At 34.4% G+C, this 17,228-nt stretch overlaps 1 protein-coding gene across 4 annotated transcripts; it reads right to left on the reverse strand.

The window, feature by feature from the left end:
* Positions 1 to 8,247, reverse strand: LOC107839870 (YTH domain-containing protein ECT1). 4 transcript variants are annotated; one of them, XM_016683514.2, is made up of 10 exons: positions 8,063 to 8,247; positions 6,037 to 6,092; positions 5,262 to 5,323; positions 4,333 to 4,477; positions 3,320 to 3,369; positions 2,833 to 3,237; positions 2,097 to 2,600; positions 1,660 to 1,872; positions 1,293 to 1,463; positions 1 to 424 (listed from the first exon to the last, which is right to left on the reverse strand). In XM_016683514.2, the coding sequence occupies exons 2-10, from the start codon at positions 6,062 to 6,064 to the stop codon at positions 293 to 295; spliced, it is 1,710 nt and encodes a 569-aa protein (XP_016539000.1). In that variant the 5' UTR covers positions 6,065 to 6,092; positions 8,063 to 8,247; the 3' UTR covers positions 1 to 292. The 4 variants fall into 4 exon arrangements, with proteins under 4 accessions (XP_016539000.1, XP_016538999.1, XP_047250774.1 ...); XM_016683513.2 differs by having other exon boundaries at positions 2,097 to 2,606; positions 8,063 to 8,235; XM_047394818.1 differs by having other exon boundaries at positions 4,378 to 4,477; positions 8,063 to 8,216.
* Between the last annotated feature and the right edge of the window lie 8,981 nt (positions 8,248 to 17,228).

The following is a 17,228-nucleotide window of genomic DNA, read 5'->3' on the forward strand; positions in this document are numbered from 1 at the left end:
TGCGGGGGGATCAACTTTTTCTTTAACATAATCAATAATGCAAATATCTGACAGAAGCAGAGATCTTTGGAAGTAAACAAACACTGCAAGGTCAACAGAAAAGAAACACAACCCTTTCCCTTTTCTTAAAGATGAGGCAAAACTAACAAAAGAGACTAGCAAGTAAAGCTTATCCCAATAGCCCACAACGGGAAGAGTGTATGCCTATAAAGCTAATTAAACACAAAAAGAAGAAACAGGGACACGTTTGATGCTTCAGGACTACCTATGCCTCTTGGAGGCAATCTATGATTCAGACACTACTTTTGAATGGCCTCGAATTAATCGATAGATTTTTGGCAAGAGAAACGAGAGATGCAGTTGGATCAGTCGAGTTGCTCTTTAGCTCCTCTTCGCGTACCTTATCTCCTCCTTTGAATTGCCTCTGCACCACAGCAACATTAAAAATATAACATTATTTTGATTTCACTAAAAATGTCGTCGAGGGAATTTTAATGAAGTGTGTGCTTCAAACAGAATAACTGTAACATGGAGCATCCAACTAAAATACAGAGCTGCACTACTTAGTTGAAGATTATCTAAACATACAAGATTAAAAAACCTCACAAGAATCGACCAGCTTTCTTGAATACATCTTTTCACTATGTGCAAGTATATCGTAAAAGAGTGAATTTTAGGTTTGGCAGCTCGGAAATCCATTTGCAATACATATTTTAGATGATAACATTTTCCACTGGAAGACACTAAATTATTAATTGCCATTTTTTTTTGGGGGGGGGGGGGAATCTTTTACAACTTAATACTACAGCAAACCCAATGTAGCCCCACAAGTGAGGTTGGGGAGGGTAGTATGTATGCAGCCTTATCCCTACCCTATAAAGGTAAAGAGCCTGTTTCCGATGGACCCTCTGCCCAAGTCAACAACATATAAAAAACAATATGAGAAGGAAATATAGTATAACTTTTTGGTTGGAAACCTTTTATAACACACAGAACTTGTGAAATAGGGTAATTTGCTTGGTGAATAATTTTAGAAGTATCATTTCCACGTTCTTACATTTTGACAAATTGTCAAATTTAAAGTGAAAAATAGCTAGATATAACTTTTACATGAAGTGTGTGCTGTGAACATACACAACTGCGTGCATAGCTATAAAGAAACATAAGGTGTCTTAGCTATCCAACTTGTGGGATGACAGTGGGTATGTCATTGTTACGAGGTATCTTAGCTAGAATGTGAAGCTGTACTGCTTGTTGAAGATTATATAAATGCACAAAGAGGAGAAACTCACAACAGAATCAGCTTTCTCAAATACATCAGCTTGAATAGCTGGTTTTGAACTCCTTTTAGCCTTGAGCACTTTCTCACGCTTCTCATAGAAATTGAAATCATCCAATATAGATGTCTTCTCCGAGTAGTTCTTAAGTATGTTAAGCATTTCCAAACCTTCCTTCAAACCAATCTGGAATAACAGCATCCTTGTTAGATCTCTAACTTTACAATCAAGAATCGATATAAAAGTTGAGAGGCAAGGGAACAAATTTAGAGAGAGAACAGAAACTTCAAATTCATATTCTATGATTCTAATCAGACAAAGACTGAACCGAATAGTAGAACACTCTCTATAGGAATATAGTAAAGCAAAAACTGAAATATACCTCCTGAGTATCTCTGCTATAGGTTACAGGTCTATTATCATTGTTTTTGAGGATGATGTGCCTGAACTGTGTGTTAGGGACATCTTTAACTATGTGCCACTTCACTGGGAAGAACCCACTCCACTTATCAAGCTGCCAAAAGTCCATGTTTCTGTTGAAGTCAACCTGCCCAACCATCTCAGCTACACCTAAAAACTGTCCACTTCCATTTACCTGAAATCCAAGAGAAGAAACTCGGAAAGTTAAATTAACCGCACCCTTAACTTGTAAATATGCTTCTTTTTTACAATAACTAACAAGCAAACAAAACAGGGAGAAAAGGAAAGCTTTTATACTGAGTATCCATTTAAAGACACGACAACGCCCACAAATGGAAACAATCAAGTTCAGATGTAATTATCTTTACAAAGAAAAACACATGAGAGAGGATAACTTACTGAAAAGAAGAGGAACACTGGACAGCTTGAATCAGTTCCACTTGCTTTACCCTCAGCATCAAGGAACGCAGTGTCCAATTTCTTGTTTCCATTAGGAGTACTTGACCATACAGCATATTTGACACACTTGTGAATATCATCTTCACTGTACGACTTGATAATGTAAAACTTTGCATTATCATACTGAGTCTTAAAATCCTCCTTGTTATACTTCTCCCTCTGAATTGTTGGCTCAAGCTGATCCTCCTCAGCAGATGGTTTTGAAGGGGCGCTCCTGCTGTTGGCACGGGGACCACGAGGTAACTCATTCGATGCCTCAAACACACCATTTCTGGTGAAATTTCCCCGTGGTTTACCCCTATAGTTCCCATTCCACAATCTACTGTTTGTTTGATAGTGAATGGGATCATAAGGCATGAAAAACCCTTGATTTTGACTGCTGTATGATGGGAAGTCCCCAACCATATGATACCCCTTTGTCAGGCCTCCGGACTGGACATCAGACTGAAACTACCAAGACGGGGATAAAACTTGTTAAGACTAAAACAAGAGAAAACATATTCCTCAAAGTAAAAAACAACAGAAAATTAAGAACTTCAGAGCCCTTTTTCCATCTGAAGAGAGTTAAACACAACATTTGAGCATAGCTCATCCCGTTTAACATTAGCAAAAGAAAGCCATCAATATAGTTAAATAGTTAATCAACCATCAAACCTTAGAGGAAAATTAAACAGACCTTGTTCGCAGGATTAAAAGGCTGAGCTTGATGGATAGACTTTGGTGGATTTGATATGGCAGTAGACGGTCGATTCTTTGGGTTAAAAAGCATGGTCGAGTTTTTGCTCGAGAAAGAACCATTCGTTTTTGTTGGATTAAAACCGTTTGATCTCACCGAACCATTTCGTCCAAAAGTTGATTTGACATTGCCGGATTTGGGAGCAGCACTATTGGTGATATCTGCACAGTACGTCGAACCACCCCATGAATAACATGGCATGGAATCCGAACCATATGAGACAGGTTGCTGAAGATATCCAGACGATAGATAGGGCTGCTTTCCGTCACCTCCGATATATCCAGCACCATAAGGATTATAACCAGGCATGTAATAAAGAAGGGAACCATTTTCTGACTGAACGCCCTGACAATCACCAGATTGTGTTTAAGTTGCCAGACAACAAAGCAATTTAAGATAACACACCCCTTATTGAAGTAAAACTTACCGAATTAAAGTATGCTTGATCATCTAACTGATTATAGGTCCCATTATATCCTGTAAAAAGCAAATTCAGGTAACACTATCATCCAAAGGGTTTTGTTAGTCAATAGCAAAGCAAGCACATGCACATGCACATGCACAGATCAAGCTTTAATGAAGAAGTGAAGACCTGAAGATAAAACAAAAAAGAAAAACAGGGCCTAAAATCTATCAAACCACACCTAAATTGTCCCCATAACGGCATTTCTTCGGTCCAGTAATTGGTTCCAGGTATTACTGACAAATCCTCCTGGTCCTTTTAACATAATATTATTGGTAGCATGGAGAAGCACCCTAATTCCCTAACCAGCAAAAAGAGTTCAACACACATCATCCCACCCACAAAAGCAGGGTTTGTTTACTTGCTTAATATTTCTACTTTCATTAGCCTTTGCTTTTCCAGTGTTGTCAGTTTTGATTTTCTTGAAATTTTTCCATAAATATTGTTACATTTTACATTTTGGGCACCTTATATTTACAATAACTAGACAAAACAAAAATTTGAAAATATAAAATGTGTCACACTTCATAAACAAGATGTAGCAATCTCTCCCTAAGAGTATATAATAAAACAAGTCCTAGAGATGTAGTTTATCATCAGTCAGACGTAATAGAATGTAACGAACTTAGGCTTATATGTATTCTCAGCATCTGTGACAACTGTCTCAGAAGCTCATCCCCCTCAATTTGACTACTACATCACAATTGATGAAATGATAAGAAAACAATATCTGATAAGATTTAGCTCTATGCATATGATACAACCAGATAACACTCCTCATAAAGATTACAAGTTCCAATCAAGACTTCTCAATGCATTTATATAAGGAATAGAATTACATGGTGGTCAGAATTAGTTTATTACCAATAACAAAAAAAAAATTGTGGCGTACTTTTTTCTATTATCTTTTCATAATGAGTGAAATAGGAGCTGGTTTGAAAACTAAAGGAGCAATGACAAACAAATTAGTATCTAACCTGGGTAGTAGTAATCGCAATAGCTAGTAGGTGGATAATAAGCACCTTGCTCTGCAACTGGTGGTTGATCAATTTCACCCTTGATGCCAGTCACAGCTCCCAAAGAAGACACCGAGTCAGATACTTTTCCATCATTTTTTGAAACCTGTGCATGTTTTGTTTTAAACCAAAAATCAGGGGGGGAAGGAAGGAAAATGTCGGGGATTGGAAGTGGAATGGAAGATATGATACACGCATATATGTCTATTCCATAGAAAAAGTTTTGAATTCTTAATTAATTGTAACATTCAGAAAACAAAAGAAGAGTGAACCAAACAAATGCAGAAGCACAGCTAAAAACATGTGGACTCAAGACAAAAGACATAACAGTACTCCCCAAACCTTGGTCGATATAATCTTTGTGCCCAACCAACTGCCCCACTCAGGATATAAACCCCACCCCTTTTATTTCCATAAAGAATTAGATGTCAAGAGAGCAGGAAATAACATATAGTGAAATTATTGAAGAAGCGAAATACTAACAGCAAAAATAGTAAAGATAACCAAAGTAAAAGTAACAACTGTAGTGATCAAATAGAAGAAATAAGATAATGTTAGCATAAACATAAAAATAATGGTAACGAAGCAGATAGGTGCTCCAGCTTAGAACCAGGCTCTACTAGTTGGAAGAGAGACAAGTTGTTCAGCTACCTACTAAACATCTACCCTAATCCTTGATCCATTATCTCCTATTTAGGTCAAGTACTGAGTGACTAATCACCTCTTCCCAATTCTTTCTTAGTCTACCTGTACATCTCCTTATACATATCGGGAACCTACGTGCTATTTAGCAAAAAATGTTCACATAAAGTAACATATTTACATTCCACAATCCCAGGAACACAAATATAACATGTCACAATAAGATAAAGAAACGAGATAGAGCATACCAAATCCTTCTCGGTCAGTTTGGTAGAGGAATCAGATTTCAGCCCAGGAGCAACCGCTTCAGCTTGGAAAAAGTTAAGTCATGACAAAATAGCCAACATTTTAACAAGTCCAACTTCAGGACTCAACAGCACAATTAGTACCTTCAAACAGAGGACTTCTTACAAATGAAAATCCAAATTCTAAATGGGTCGGTTAAATTCATCATATAACAGTAGTCATTGGCTCAGCGCACATCTGCCGCCAGCACATGCACCTAATAACAGGACGATAAATGTTTGCAATCATAGTATCAAAATTTGGCATATCCTTTTGCAACTTCAATCCCCAAATGTTTGCAATCATAGTATCAAAATTTGGCATATCCTTTTGCAACTTCCACCCCCAAAAGAAAACTTAAAAAAAAAAAAAAAAAAAAAAAAAAAGGGATCAACGTGGAAACGACTTTTTTTAATCGGGAATCAAAGCTGTTTCTTCAAAATGCACAAATTACTGCACGGAACAGCTGTTGGACACCATTTCCTTGAGACTTAGAAAATTCATATATTATTCCCGACCCTCCTAACATTCTGAAATCTGCTTATCAGCAAGAAAATATACTGTGGAGCAATCAAGTCCTTAATTCTCCAACCACAGGCCAAATAAATCATTGGGACATTACACAGATATTAAGAACCATGTTCCCAGAAATTTCAAACATATAATAAAGCAGCTTAGAAAATGACAAAATGTATCAAAGATACAACAATACTGCAGACTCAAACATTAGAAGGATACATTTTTCTATAATCTTCTCTCCAGCCATTACCGAGCTTCAAAACCCAATTCCTGACCTGCAACCAATTGACAAAATGCATAACGTAAAAATGAAACAGAAACTTTGAGAACAAATAATTATAAAAAAGTTCTTAGAATGAGGTGAACAGAATTATATAAACATAATTGAAAGCTTCAAAATCATGATATTAATTGAAACTTTATTTTCAAGACTAGAAAAGAAGAAAACAACCCGCAGACCCATGCACACGAATATCTTCTGAGAGCTTTGAATTAAACACATGCCTTGCAAGCATATGTAGACAGAGACAGACAAGAAAATTATTCAGGGCCATGGACTGGTAGATAATTGAATAGATTAAAAAAATCAAAAACAAGATAAATTCATGCCTAAATATAAGGACACCTATCAAATGTAATGTAACAAGAAAAAATTGCTTTCCCTCACTTTATCCAAATAAATTGACCAACAAAGCAAATCAAAAACAGATAAATTCATGCCTAAATATATGGAAGTCCTAAATAACCTATCAAATGTAATGTAGCGAGAAAAAATTGGTTTCCCTCACTTTATTATCCTAATTAAAATTGACAAACAACAGCTACCACCTACCATTGTAAAAACAAAAATAATAATTGACCAACAAAGAAAAAGGGTGGACCTTATCTATGATTAGCCCATAAAACAAGGGGAAAGAGAATATAGCCCCTCAATCATATAATAGTGTTTGTGCTTCACAGCAATGCTGACTATAGCAGCAAATTAATAGGGACAAATAATGATGGGAAAATATCAAGCAACAAAATAGCGCAAACTAGGGTTGAAAATGAATCACCTAAACCCAGAAAAATTAGATTGAACACAACACAAAAGCTTCGTCTATTACAAGTCATTTTCAGAACATATCACTCATGGGAAAAACTTCCATAAAGCTTTTCATCCAATACAGAAAGAAAAAAATGAACTAAAAATGGAAACGTATATCTAATTCCACTGCAAAATCAACAAAACAAAAGAAAAACTTTGTATTTCCGTGTCAAAATCCCACGAAAAATAAAACCCTTTTGCAGAAAATCATGTTAAACCCAGAAAAAAACTTCCCAATAAAAAAAGTTCAGATCTTTACCCTTACAAATCATATGAAAACCCCAAACCACCAAAACACCTTTTTCTTAGAACCATGATTGTCCAGGCCAGCTTTCGTGCACCTCAACTAAATAACTACCACCTCCCTCGAGCAACCAAAAACACCTTCTTTCCCTTAATAATCATATGAAAACCCCGAACAGAAACACCTTTTTCTTATAACCGTGGTGTCCTTCTCAACTAAATCTATGAGATACCTAACACCTCCCCTCTAGCAAACAGAAACACCTTTTTCCCCTTAAAAGTCATATGAAAACCCCGAACAAAAACACCCTTTTCTTATAACTATGGTGTCCAGGCCAGCTTTCGTGCGCCTCAACTAAGAGATACCTAACACCTCCCTCTAGCAACCAAAAACACCTTTTTCCCCTTAAAAATCATATGAAAACCCCAACACAAAACACCTTTTTTTTATAACAGTGGTGTCCGGAACAACTTTCGCGCACCTCATCTAAGAACACACTGGGATACCACCACCACCCTCAAGCAACCAAAAACACCTTTTCCCCTTTGAAAATAATATGTAAACCCCCAACCAAAAACACCTTTTTCTATAACCCTGGTGTCCGGGCCAAGCTTTTGTGCTGTGCACCTCAACTAAAATCTACAGTAGACCTACCACCTCCCACCAGCAACCAAGAACACTTTTTTAATACAACCATGGCGTTCGGGCCAGCTTTTGCACACCTCGACTAAATCTACGAGACGCCTACCACCTCCCTCCACACCCAAAAAAAACTTTTTCCCCTTAAAACCATACGCAACAAAACACACCCAGATAAAATCTTTCCAGAAAAAAAAAAAAAACTTCAAGATCTTTCTAGCTCTATAAGCAACAACAACAAAAGAATCAAAAAAAAAATTAAAAAAAAAACTGACCTTATATAACAAAAAATAAACAAAACCACGGATCCGGAGAAGCGAACCGGAAAACCGCTAAGATAAAGAGAAGCGGTTTTCCCTGTAAGCGAAAGGAGGTTTATTGCAAAGAGGGAAAGGAAAGTGAAAGAGGAAGAATGTAGAAAGGACTGCGTGAGTGTATAATAGGGGAGGCGTGGAGTGTTAAGGCACTCTGACCAAAACCCTTACTATTTCATCTAACGGTTCACGTTCTTTTCTTGATTTGGTGTAGATTGATTTGGGCCGTTGATTCATTAGTCAATGGCTGGTACTCAAGATTCTTTTTCTATTTATTGCTATTTTTGTTTGAATGGTGGAATAGCACTATTTGGAAGAGTCCAGTTGTTTATTTTATTAAATTAAATTTTTAGAAGAAAAAAATATCTGTTGATTTTTTTTTTGTATTATTGAGGAGCTTTATTTTAGAAAAAATAAATTGGATTTGGGATATTTTAAAATTCAATGAAATTAATAGATATTTTTAGATAGAAAAATATAAAGCTGTTGCAAATATTAGGTTTGGTCGTTAGTGGCAATTGACATTTTTGGTTTTTTTTCTCCCTTAAATTTGGCTTTAATGAGGAAAAGGGAAGAATGTGCAATAGAAAAACATGACATGTATTATTAAACGTTTTTCATTTATATGCAATGTCATTTTTTGATAAATATCTATTTATAGAAAGGGAATGTTAATATAAGACAAATTAGTAAGTTTATTAACTTGAGTATATTGTTAGTAAATACTTAAATAAATATCAAGTGTAAATAGCTCTTATAAGACAAGAAAAAAAAAAAATCAACAGGTTTTTCTTATTTATATAATAACAACAACAAATTCAGTGTATTCCCACACAGTGGGGTCTGGGGTTCTTATTTATATATCGACAAGATTAGAAAAAGGTAAATTAAATATAAAAAATCAAGATGACAATATGAATAAAAAAACATCAATTATTTTGAGGAATATATATCGACAATCACTTTATACATCCATGAGTGTGGAATCATATATGATTATGGGATTAAAAGAATATAATGATGCTCTTATATAATTAAGAAATCTAGAATAAAGGTGATACTGCATGAAATCACATTCACTTTATGCATACATTAATAAAATGTATTATGAGTATAACTTTTCCTACCTAAATATTGTTATACTATTCATTTTAAATGTATGATCATTTGGACCTCATTAATTAAAGTGTTCAAGAAGGAGGATGATAATGAAGATTGGGCTACTCAGAGTGATGGTGTAAGACATTTGAGCCTTTGGGCTACTCTATAATGGTGTATGAGTCTTGTGAACAGACACAATATGCTTTGAATAAGAAAGGGGTTGGCATGTAGGTACGAATCTTATATAAAATTGACAATTTTATAATTCAAAACATTGTAGCAGTAGGCCAAAATATACTGGTACTAAGTACCCAAACATGAAAACATGGGTGCTTCATTAGGGATACAATATTCTTATCCCAAATTCAATTGGTGCTTTAATGGGAATTTAGTATTGTTAGCCTTAATTCAAGTTGTATACGTAATGATATTACTTATGTTGCTTCTTACTCCTCTAGGGGTTCTTATCGTGAAAAAAAAATGCCTAATTGTATAGAAATTTATGTGTATACATGAAGTAGATTGCACATCCAATTGCTATTTTATGTATGCATTCATTCCACTCAAAAGGCTATTGCATAGATATTCTGCAAATACATTTAGTCGGTGTATATAACTATAATTTAAGCCAAACGCATCGACGGCCTTCTAAACTTGACACTATCTTTCACTTTGGCACCTCAAGTGGACATTGTTCACTTTTGGCACCTCAAGTAGCATACGAATGTCATTCTGGCACTTTTTACTGAATCAACAAAAATATTCAAGGTGCGTGTATTACACGCGCTGCTGACGTATAAAGTGACAAATAGTATGCCGACATTTGTCATTTTTCTAAAAAATATAATTTAAATCATTAATTTAAATTTAATAAAAATCAATAATTACCCCTTCTCTCCCCACACCCTAACATCATCTTCTCTAAATGTCCAACAACAATGCCACCACACCTCCTCCCTGCCCCCCCCCCCCACCCCACAGTCTCCCCCCCCCCCCCCCCCCCCCCCCCCCCCCCCAACATTGTTTCTCTAACCCACCCCCACCCTCTAAAATTCTAAATCTCTGAAATTTCAAATTTCAATTCCTCAGAGAAGGAAACTATTGATGGACCTTCACTAAACACCCTCACAATTTCTTTCCTCATCTTTATGATGATTCATGTGTAGAAAAATGAATTCTTCAATCAAATTAAATTGAGGCAAAACGCAGATATCGCCATTGTTTTTTTCCATAGTTGTTACAGTAGAGACGACCTCTTCGGTGATGGTCGTCGTCATTAAGATGACTGTTATCGGTGAGGTCTCTTCCTCTCAATGCTTGTATATGTGGAATTTTTTCTCAAATTATGAGAAAATCAATTGTAAATGTTGTATATTGGATCAAATTGAGAAATAGTAAATTGAAAAAAAATGAAATTAATAGTATAACTCAATAAAATATTGTTTTAATTTATCAAAAGTTTGGGGAATGAAGGAGAGAATCCATTAATATCAAAAAATAAAATTAATGGTGAAGAAAATAAATTCTTCAGCAATGGAAGCTTGTGAAGGAAAAAAAAATGTGGAAAAGGGAGAAAGAATGAGGAAGAAAGAGGAGAAAATTACAAAAAATATCTCTCAAAATGCGCTCAAAATTTGTGAGTCACACGTCCATTGCTAATTCAGCAAAAAGTGTTAAAATGACATACTTTATAGCTACTTGAGGTATCAAATGTAAACAACATCCACTTGAGGTGCCAAAGTGAAAGATGGTGTCAAATTGAGGGGGCTGTCAATGGGTTTTGCCTATAGTTTATCATTATATCCATCGACAATATGGTTATGCTCATTGAAAAGATTGAGATGTATAACTAGATTTGTATAAGTAAATTATTAAAGTATACAACGACGGTGATACACTACCTGCATTCAAATCACAAATGGGAAAAATCATCATTTTTACCCCAAACTATACTTGAAAAGTCAAAGACATACCTAAACTATTGAAGTGACCTAATACACACACCTATACTATTTAAAAGTGAAATTATTTATCCTTCAAACGTTATAACCAGATTTTGTCTTAAATGTGTGTATACGCGCTGATATGGGTCAATAACATATTTTTTTCACTTTTTTTTTTAAGATTAATCTTTTTTCTTTTTCTAGATAAAAATTATCGCATATACAATACTGAGATACATGTTTGTTTTGGGGGGAAGCCACATTGCCGGAAAAACATGATTGTCTTGGTTATCAAGAATTTGAGAAACGAGAAAAGAGAAAAGGAGAAAGAAAATAACAGAAAAATAACTAGCTCAAAAATCTAAAAGAAGTCCGATTGAAGTCATCATTAGAAGTGGAAGTCAGCTCCATCAATTTTTTCAGTATCTGCACTAACTCTAGCCTACTGTTGCTTCTTCAATTACCAACTTCAATCTTTGTTTTTTAGTTTAAATCTGGGCAAAGCCCATTTGTTGATAAAAATGAATTTGATCGGATCAAAGCAACCCAAATCAAACAAGCAAAATAACTTTAATTTTTCACCATTTCACAATCTTCCGCTATTTTGTAAAATTCGGAAAAAACAAATCCAATTCGATAAAATTCAAGCAAATCATAACCCAATTCATAAAAAAACCCAAATCATAACCCCCAAATTCGAGCAAATCATAAACCCACAATCATAAACACAATCGAATTTTCTCGAATTGGATTTATGATTTGCTCGAGCAAATCATAAATGCAAGAAACCCGTAATTCAACTTTGTAAAATTCGATAAATTCATAACTCAATTCGCAAAATTCGAGAAACCCACTACGCAATTCAGTAAAATACAAGAAATTCAGAACTTAACTTGTGAAATTCAAGATACCCACAACTCAATTTTGTAAAATTCAAACAACCCACAATTCAATATGATTTTCAACTACCTACAACAAAATATCGAAAAAATAAGAAAAAAAGGTAAAAGGATAAGTATATATGTAAACTCAACGATGAATTCATGGAGGTTAGAGAAGAAACTGAGCTAAGGAATTAGAGATAAAGTTAAGAAAAAGAGGAGAAAAAATGAAAGGAGACAAAGATGAAGAGAAAAAAGAAGAAGAGGAAAACACATAAAAAAGTAAAGAAAGAAAATAAAAACTATATAAATATATATATAAAAAAAATTGAATATAATTAGTTGTTAAAATCCAATTGAATGATGACATGTGGACGTTTTAATAAGTTTTTGATATTTTTTTGGCTTTTCACGTGCGTGTAGGAATATGGATTACCTTCTATGTCAGGTCAGTTACGAGGGGTAAATAGTTTCACTTTTAAATAGTATAGGTGTGTATTAGGTCACTTCAATAGTTTAGGTGTGTCTTCGACTTTTCGAGTATAGTTTGGGGTGACAATGATGTCTTTTCTTAATCACGAATTGTGTCTATCCAATATATACATTTAATACCACTATACATTTGAATTACTTGTTTTTTTCTTCAAACAATTTATGTGAACTTAAAGACATATACAAAATATATAGACATATTTACTTAGTACGTAGTAAGACATATTTAGTATAATAGTTTAGTTTACGTGCTTTGTACGTATGTCTCCCGTCAAGCAATAAAATTATATAGAAAAGAACTTATTAAAAAAATACAAATAGATGTTAACACGCCAATCAATAAAATTATAAACAAAAAAAAACTTAGTAAAAAAATACAAATAGATGTTAACACGTCAATCAATAAAATTATATATATATAAAAAAAACTTATTAAAAAAGTTCAGATAGATGTTAATATAAATGTTATATCTATTTAAATGATATGAATAAATATTGTAGGAAAATAACAAATTATATGAACTTATATAGCAAGGATTTATTTAAGTGATAAAAATAAACGTGATAAATGTTATAACAAGTCTCTTCATAAATAAAATTATTGATGTATGTATACCTTATAAATGTCTTTGTCAGATAGAGGATTCAATAGTTATGTCTTCAATCTCAAAATAATTTTCAACATAATCTCATATTTGAAGTCTTTGGACGATAGAATACATATTTTATCACTACATTTGTAGGGTAGATAAACTGTTCTCAATTGATGTTTGTTTTGCAGGAATTTTGACTTTTTGAGAGAGTCGCCATTTAATTTTGAAAAGGAATTAAGAAACCTTTAGAAAGTTATTTAAAACGATTCAAAACAGGAAAATCGTTTAAGTTAGAGATTCTGAGTAGGCGGTTCCTATTAACGTTTTAGGAAGGTGTTAGGCACCTAAAACTCCGCTAACTTGCGGTTATCCGATACGTTTGAAAATATTCTTTTGATTAACTTTGGAACATCGATTTGTTGAAAAAAAAAATTGATAAAGGAAAAGGTTTTGACGAAATTCATTTTTTAGCGACTTAGTTAGGGATTTAAATAGGTTCGCAAAGAGACAAGCAAACAAGTAAACGAAAGGGAAAGGGGGAAAATGGGAAAGTAGTGATTTAGGCTTTTAAGCCCAAACCATCGACCCTGTCCTAATCTAGTTGAGTTTTTGACCCGTTTTCACCTGTCCCAACTCTATGTTTTCGAGCCTTTTAGCTCGAGTCTCGCTTCACCTGATTAAGTACAACTTTGGCTTCGAGGCCTAAATAAATAATTGAAGGAATAAATAAATATGACAAAAATAAATAATGACGACAAATAAATAAATATAAAGGAGACACGGGTCTCTTCGACGCTTCAAGAATGGGACTTTAATCTATTCTTCTTCTTCGGAGTCATGTACTATGAGATTATCTCCTTAGGGCCTTTGAAATCGATTTATGAAGGATGGGCCTCAATGGCCCATAATGCATATGCAACGAGAAAAGGGCCCGTGTAGGACACGAGCACATCCACATGCAAAAGAAAAGTCAAGCCATTAATATGCATCCTAATGTCAATATTCAAACAAATACTAAATCATCATGTGTAATGAAGACATATAAAATTAACTAACCTTGTAAATATGGGCTAAGTTAACTACTGATAGCAAAACCAACCCAACAAATGAAGAAAAGTGTCATAGAATACTTTTAGTAGTTTTACGATGAATCTAATTCGATCTATAGTAAAGTAAATTAAGCGGGCTATCAATCAAGCAAGTAAACTTCAAACAAATTTGGATTAGCGTAGCAGAACACCCTTATAGTATCCTTTGAACATTCACCTCTTAATTTTACATTAAATCTCCAAATGAAATAAACTGGTAAGAGCATCATAGACTAAATATTCTTGTAGCACATCTGAAGATGTAAGACTTCATAAAAAAAAATGCTAGAGTTTTCGGAAGGCTGAAATAAGCTCATGATTTCGCCTAAACGGACAATATAGTGATAACACGGCTGAATTAAATTCATATCGGCAATCCTTGAACTGATCGGAAATAAATTAAAGATTTTGAACAAATTCTTCCCTTTACCAGATTTAATTCATCACAAGATCTTATTATTTGACTTGAAAACGATATAGTGATTCAGCATAGGGATTTAAGCATATAAAGGGACTCTAATCGGATTTCCATCTCTCTTTGACTGGTTATTTGAAACCATGTGTCCAAGTTCATTGAGATGTCATCAACCTCACAACTTTATTTCATGAATAAATCCTTTTTTTCCCATGGATATCGAATTAGGGGCCCTAATGGACCATCATTTTACGTATAATCACAGAAACAAAACATGAGAGGGGCACGCGAATAGACGGAGATAAAAGGGGTAAACTTATTAGGACCTCGTTTGGCAAATAAAATAATGTAGACTGATAGAAACAAGCATAAACATGACTGATTCTAGGCAACAAAAATAAGCAAATATTTTTTACAACAATTGTGTGGCATGCGGTGAGTGATTGCGCACAGATAGACAATAATCCTTCGGTGAATGACTCGCCTTATGAATCCTTGCTAACATCATTATAGTGGTTATTAAAATGAATAGATGACATACAGATTCAAAAATGGCACATAATGACTTTAGATGTTTGTGAGAGAAAAAGAGGAAAAAAAATAAAAATTTGGAAATAAATAGCTTCAAGGGGGAAACGGGTACAAACAAATCTCACTTAGGGGTAAATCCGAAATGTAATCTAATAAACCATGCTAAACAAATTTTAAATAATTTTTTGCAAGTTAAGACTTTTAATACAACCAAAGCAAGGAAATTAAACACTGTTAGGATACTCAACATAAGCAGGAATATTCAACATCACGAACGATAATCACTTGAAAAAAAAGAAAAGAAAAACCTAAGGCCTTCAACAGCTTCTACAGCAACAAATCCCACCTCATTCATGCTTACGACTAAACTACTGTTGCCACAAAGAAGAGAGACGAAGAAGGAAACAATAGATTAAAAGTTGAAGGAGCGAATTTACCTCTTTAAAAGCAGCAAACAGGACTCGAACCTATAACAAAAGCTCAACCACCACCACTAGAAGGTTTCCGAAGAGAGGTTTCTTCACTCGAACCCAGACAGCTCAAATTTTTTTTTTCCTTCTTCAGATTATCCCAACCCTAGAACCTTCTCCGGGGCAGCAAACGGGACGACGAGCTATCAGCAAACTTGTCGCTACCAGAATCTCGCGATGTCGACCACCAATAGAGCGTCCTTTTGCTTTTTCCTCTTAGAAATTTTGAAACCTCCCAGATTTTCAACTAAGACTTTCAACTTGAATTCATTAAAAAAAAATCCAAAAAATTTTCCTCTCTCTGTTTTCGAAATCAGAAACTTACTCAAAAGATTTCCCCCTTTTTGAAACCCTAATTTTTAACCTAAAAGCCTAGGAACAGTCCCCAAAAGAAAGAAAAATTCTCCAAAAGAAAGAAATATTCCCCACTCCAGACCCTAAAGAAAGTTATTTATAAAAAGGGGGGTTGAGGGTTCGTTTTGAATTCAAAAGAGGAGAATGCTCACAAATTGTACCCCTTTTGATTTTCTTGAACGGATTTTCAACAGATGGCCAACAACCATTGGGGGAAATGGATCATTTTCCCAAGAACCAACAGAAATTTGCCAAACAAGTAAGAATCCGTACGCGTTATCCCGAAAATCACGAAATTCGGACGTTGGGGGTAACACCTCACCCTCTTTATAGAAGATTTCGTACCAAAATCGTGTGAGAAAGCACGTGACTGTGAAGAGGAAGCAGTAAACGGGTTGGATTCGGGTTGAGATAAGGGGAATCGGGGGAAATGGGTTGATTTGGATGGATTTCGGTCGAATGGGTCGGTGGGTTTGAATGTTGTTTCACTGAAGCTGGGAATTGTTGTCGTACGTTGTATTCTTGTTCTTGGATGTTTGTATGCGTAGGTTCTTGAAGAAAAGGAGATAAAGATTATGGGACCGGGCCGGGTCGGAGGGATTTTGGGCCTGGGTTGGTGGGTGTAATTGGGCTGCTGAGTTGTTGGATTAATTAGTGAAGGGAATGGGCTGATTTTGGTTTTGATTAGGTTATGTTGGGATTATTTAATAACCCAGTTAAATCTAATTGGGGTTATTAAATAACCTTAATTAAATTTAATTGGATTAAAATAATCCCACTTAAGAAAAGGTAATTGGGGATTAAGATTATAATTTAGGCAACTTATTTAAACTCTAACCAAATTGAATATCTCATCGGTCAATTGCATTACAATTGAGGCCAATTTGATTTCAATTAGAGTCAAATTTAATAAAATCGAAATTCGATACGAGTTAACACCTTGTTTAATCCTGAACTTCTTGATTCGATAAAATTGAATAGATATTTTTCCGAATAGATGACTTTTAGGATAAATCATATTTAAATCAATAATTCAACCATTTGAATTTCTTTTCAAAATAATCCTTGATTAAAATCTGATATTCCATAAAATAGTTATTTAAGTAACAAAATTGTGTACAACCATTTGAATTTCTTTTCAAAATAATCCTTGATTCAAATCTGATATTCCATAAAATAGTTATTTAAGTAACAAAATTACACAATTTTGTATAATTGAATATGATAATGTATAATCGTCACTTAAAATGACAAACTTG

This window comes from Capsicum annuum, chromosome 8, assembly GCF_002878395.1.
Source record: "Capsicum annuum cultivar UCD-10X-F1 chromosome 8, UCD10Xv1.1, whole genome shotgun sequence".
NCBI lineage: Eukaryota > Viridiplantae > Streptophyta > Magnoliopsida > Solanales > Solanaceae > Capsicum > Capsicum annuum.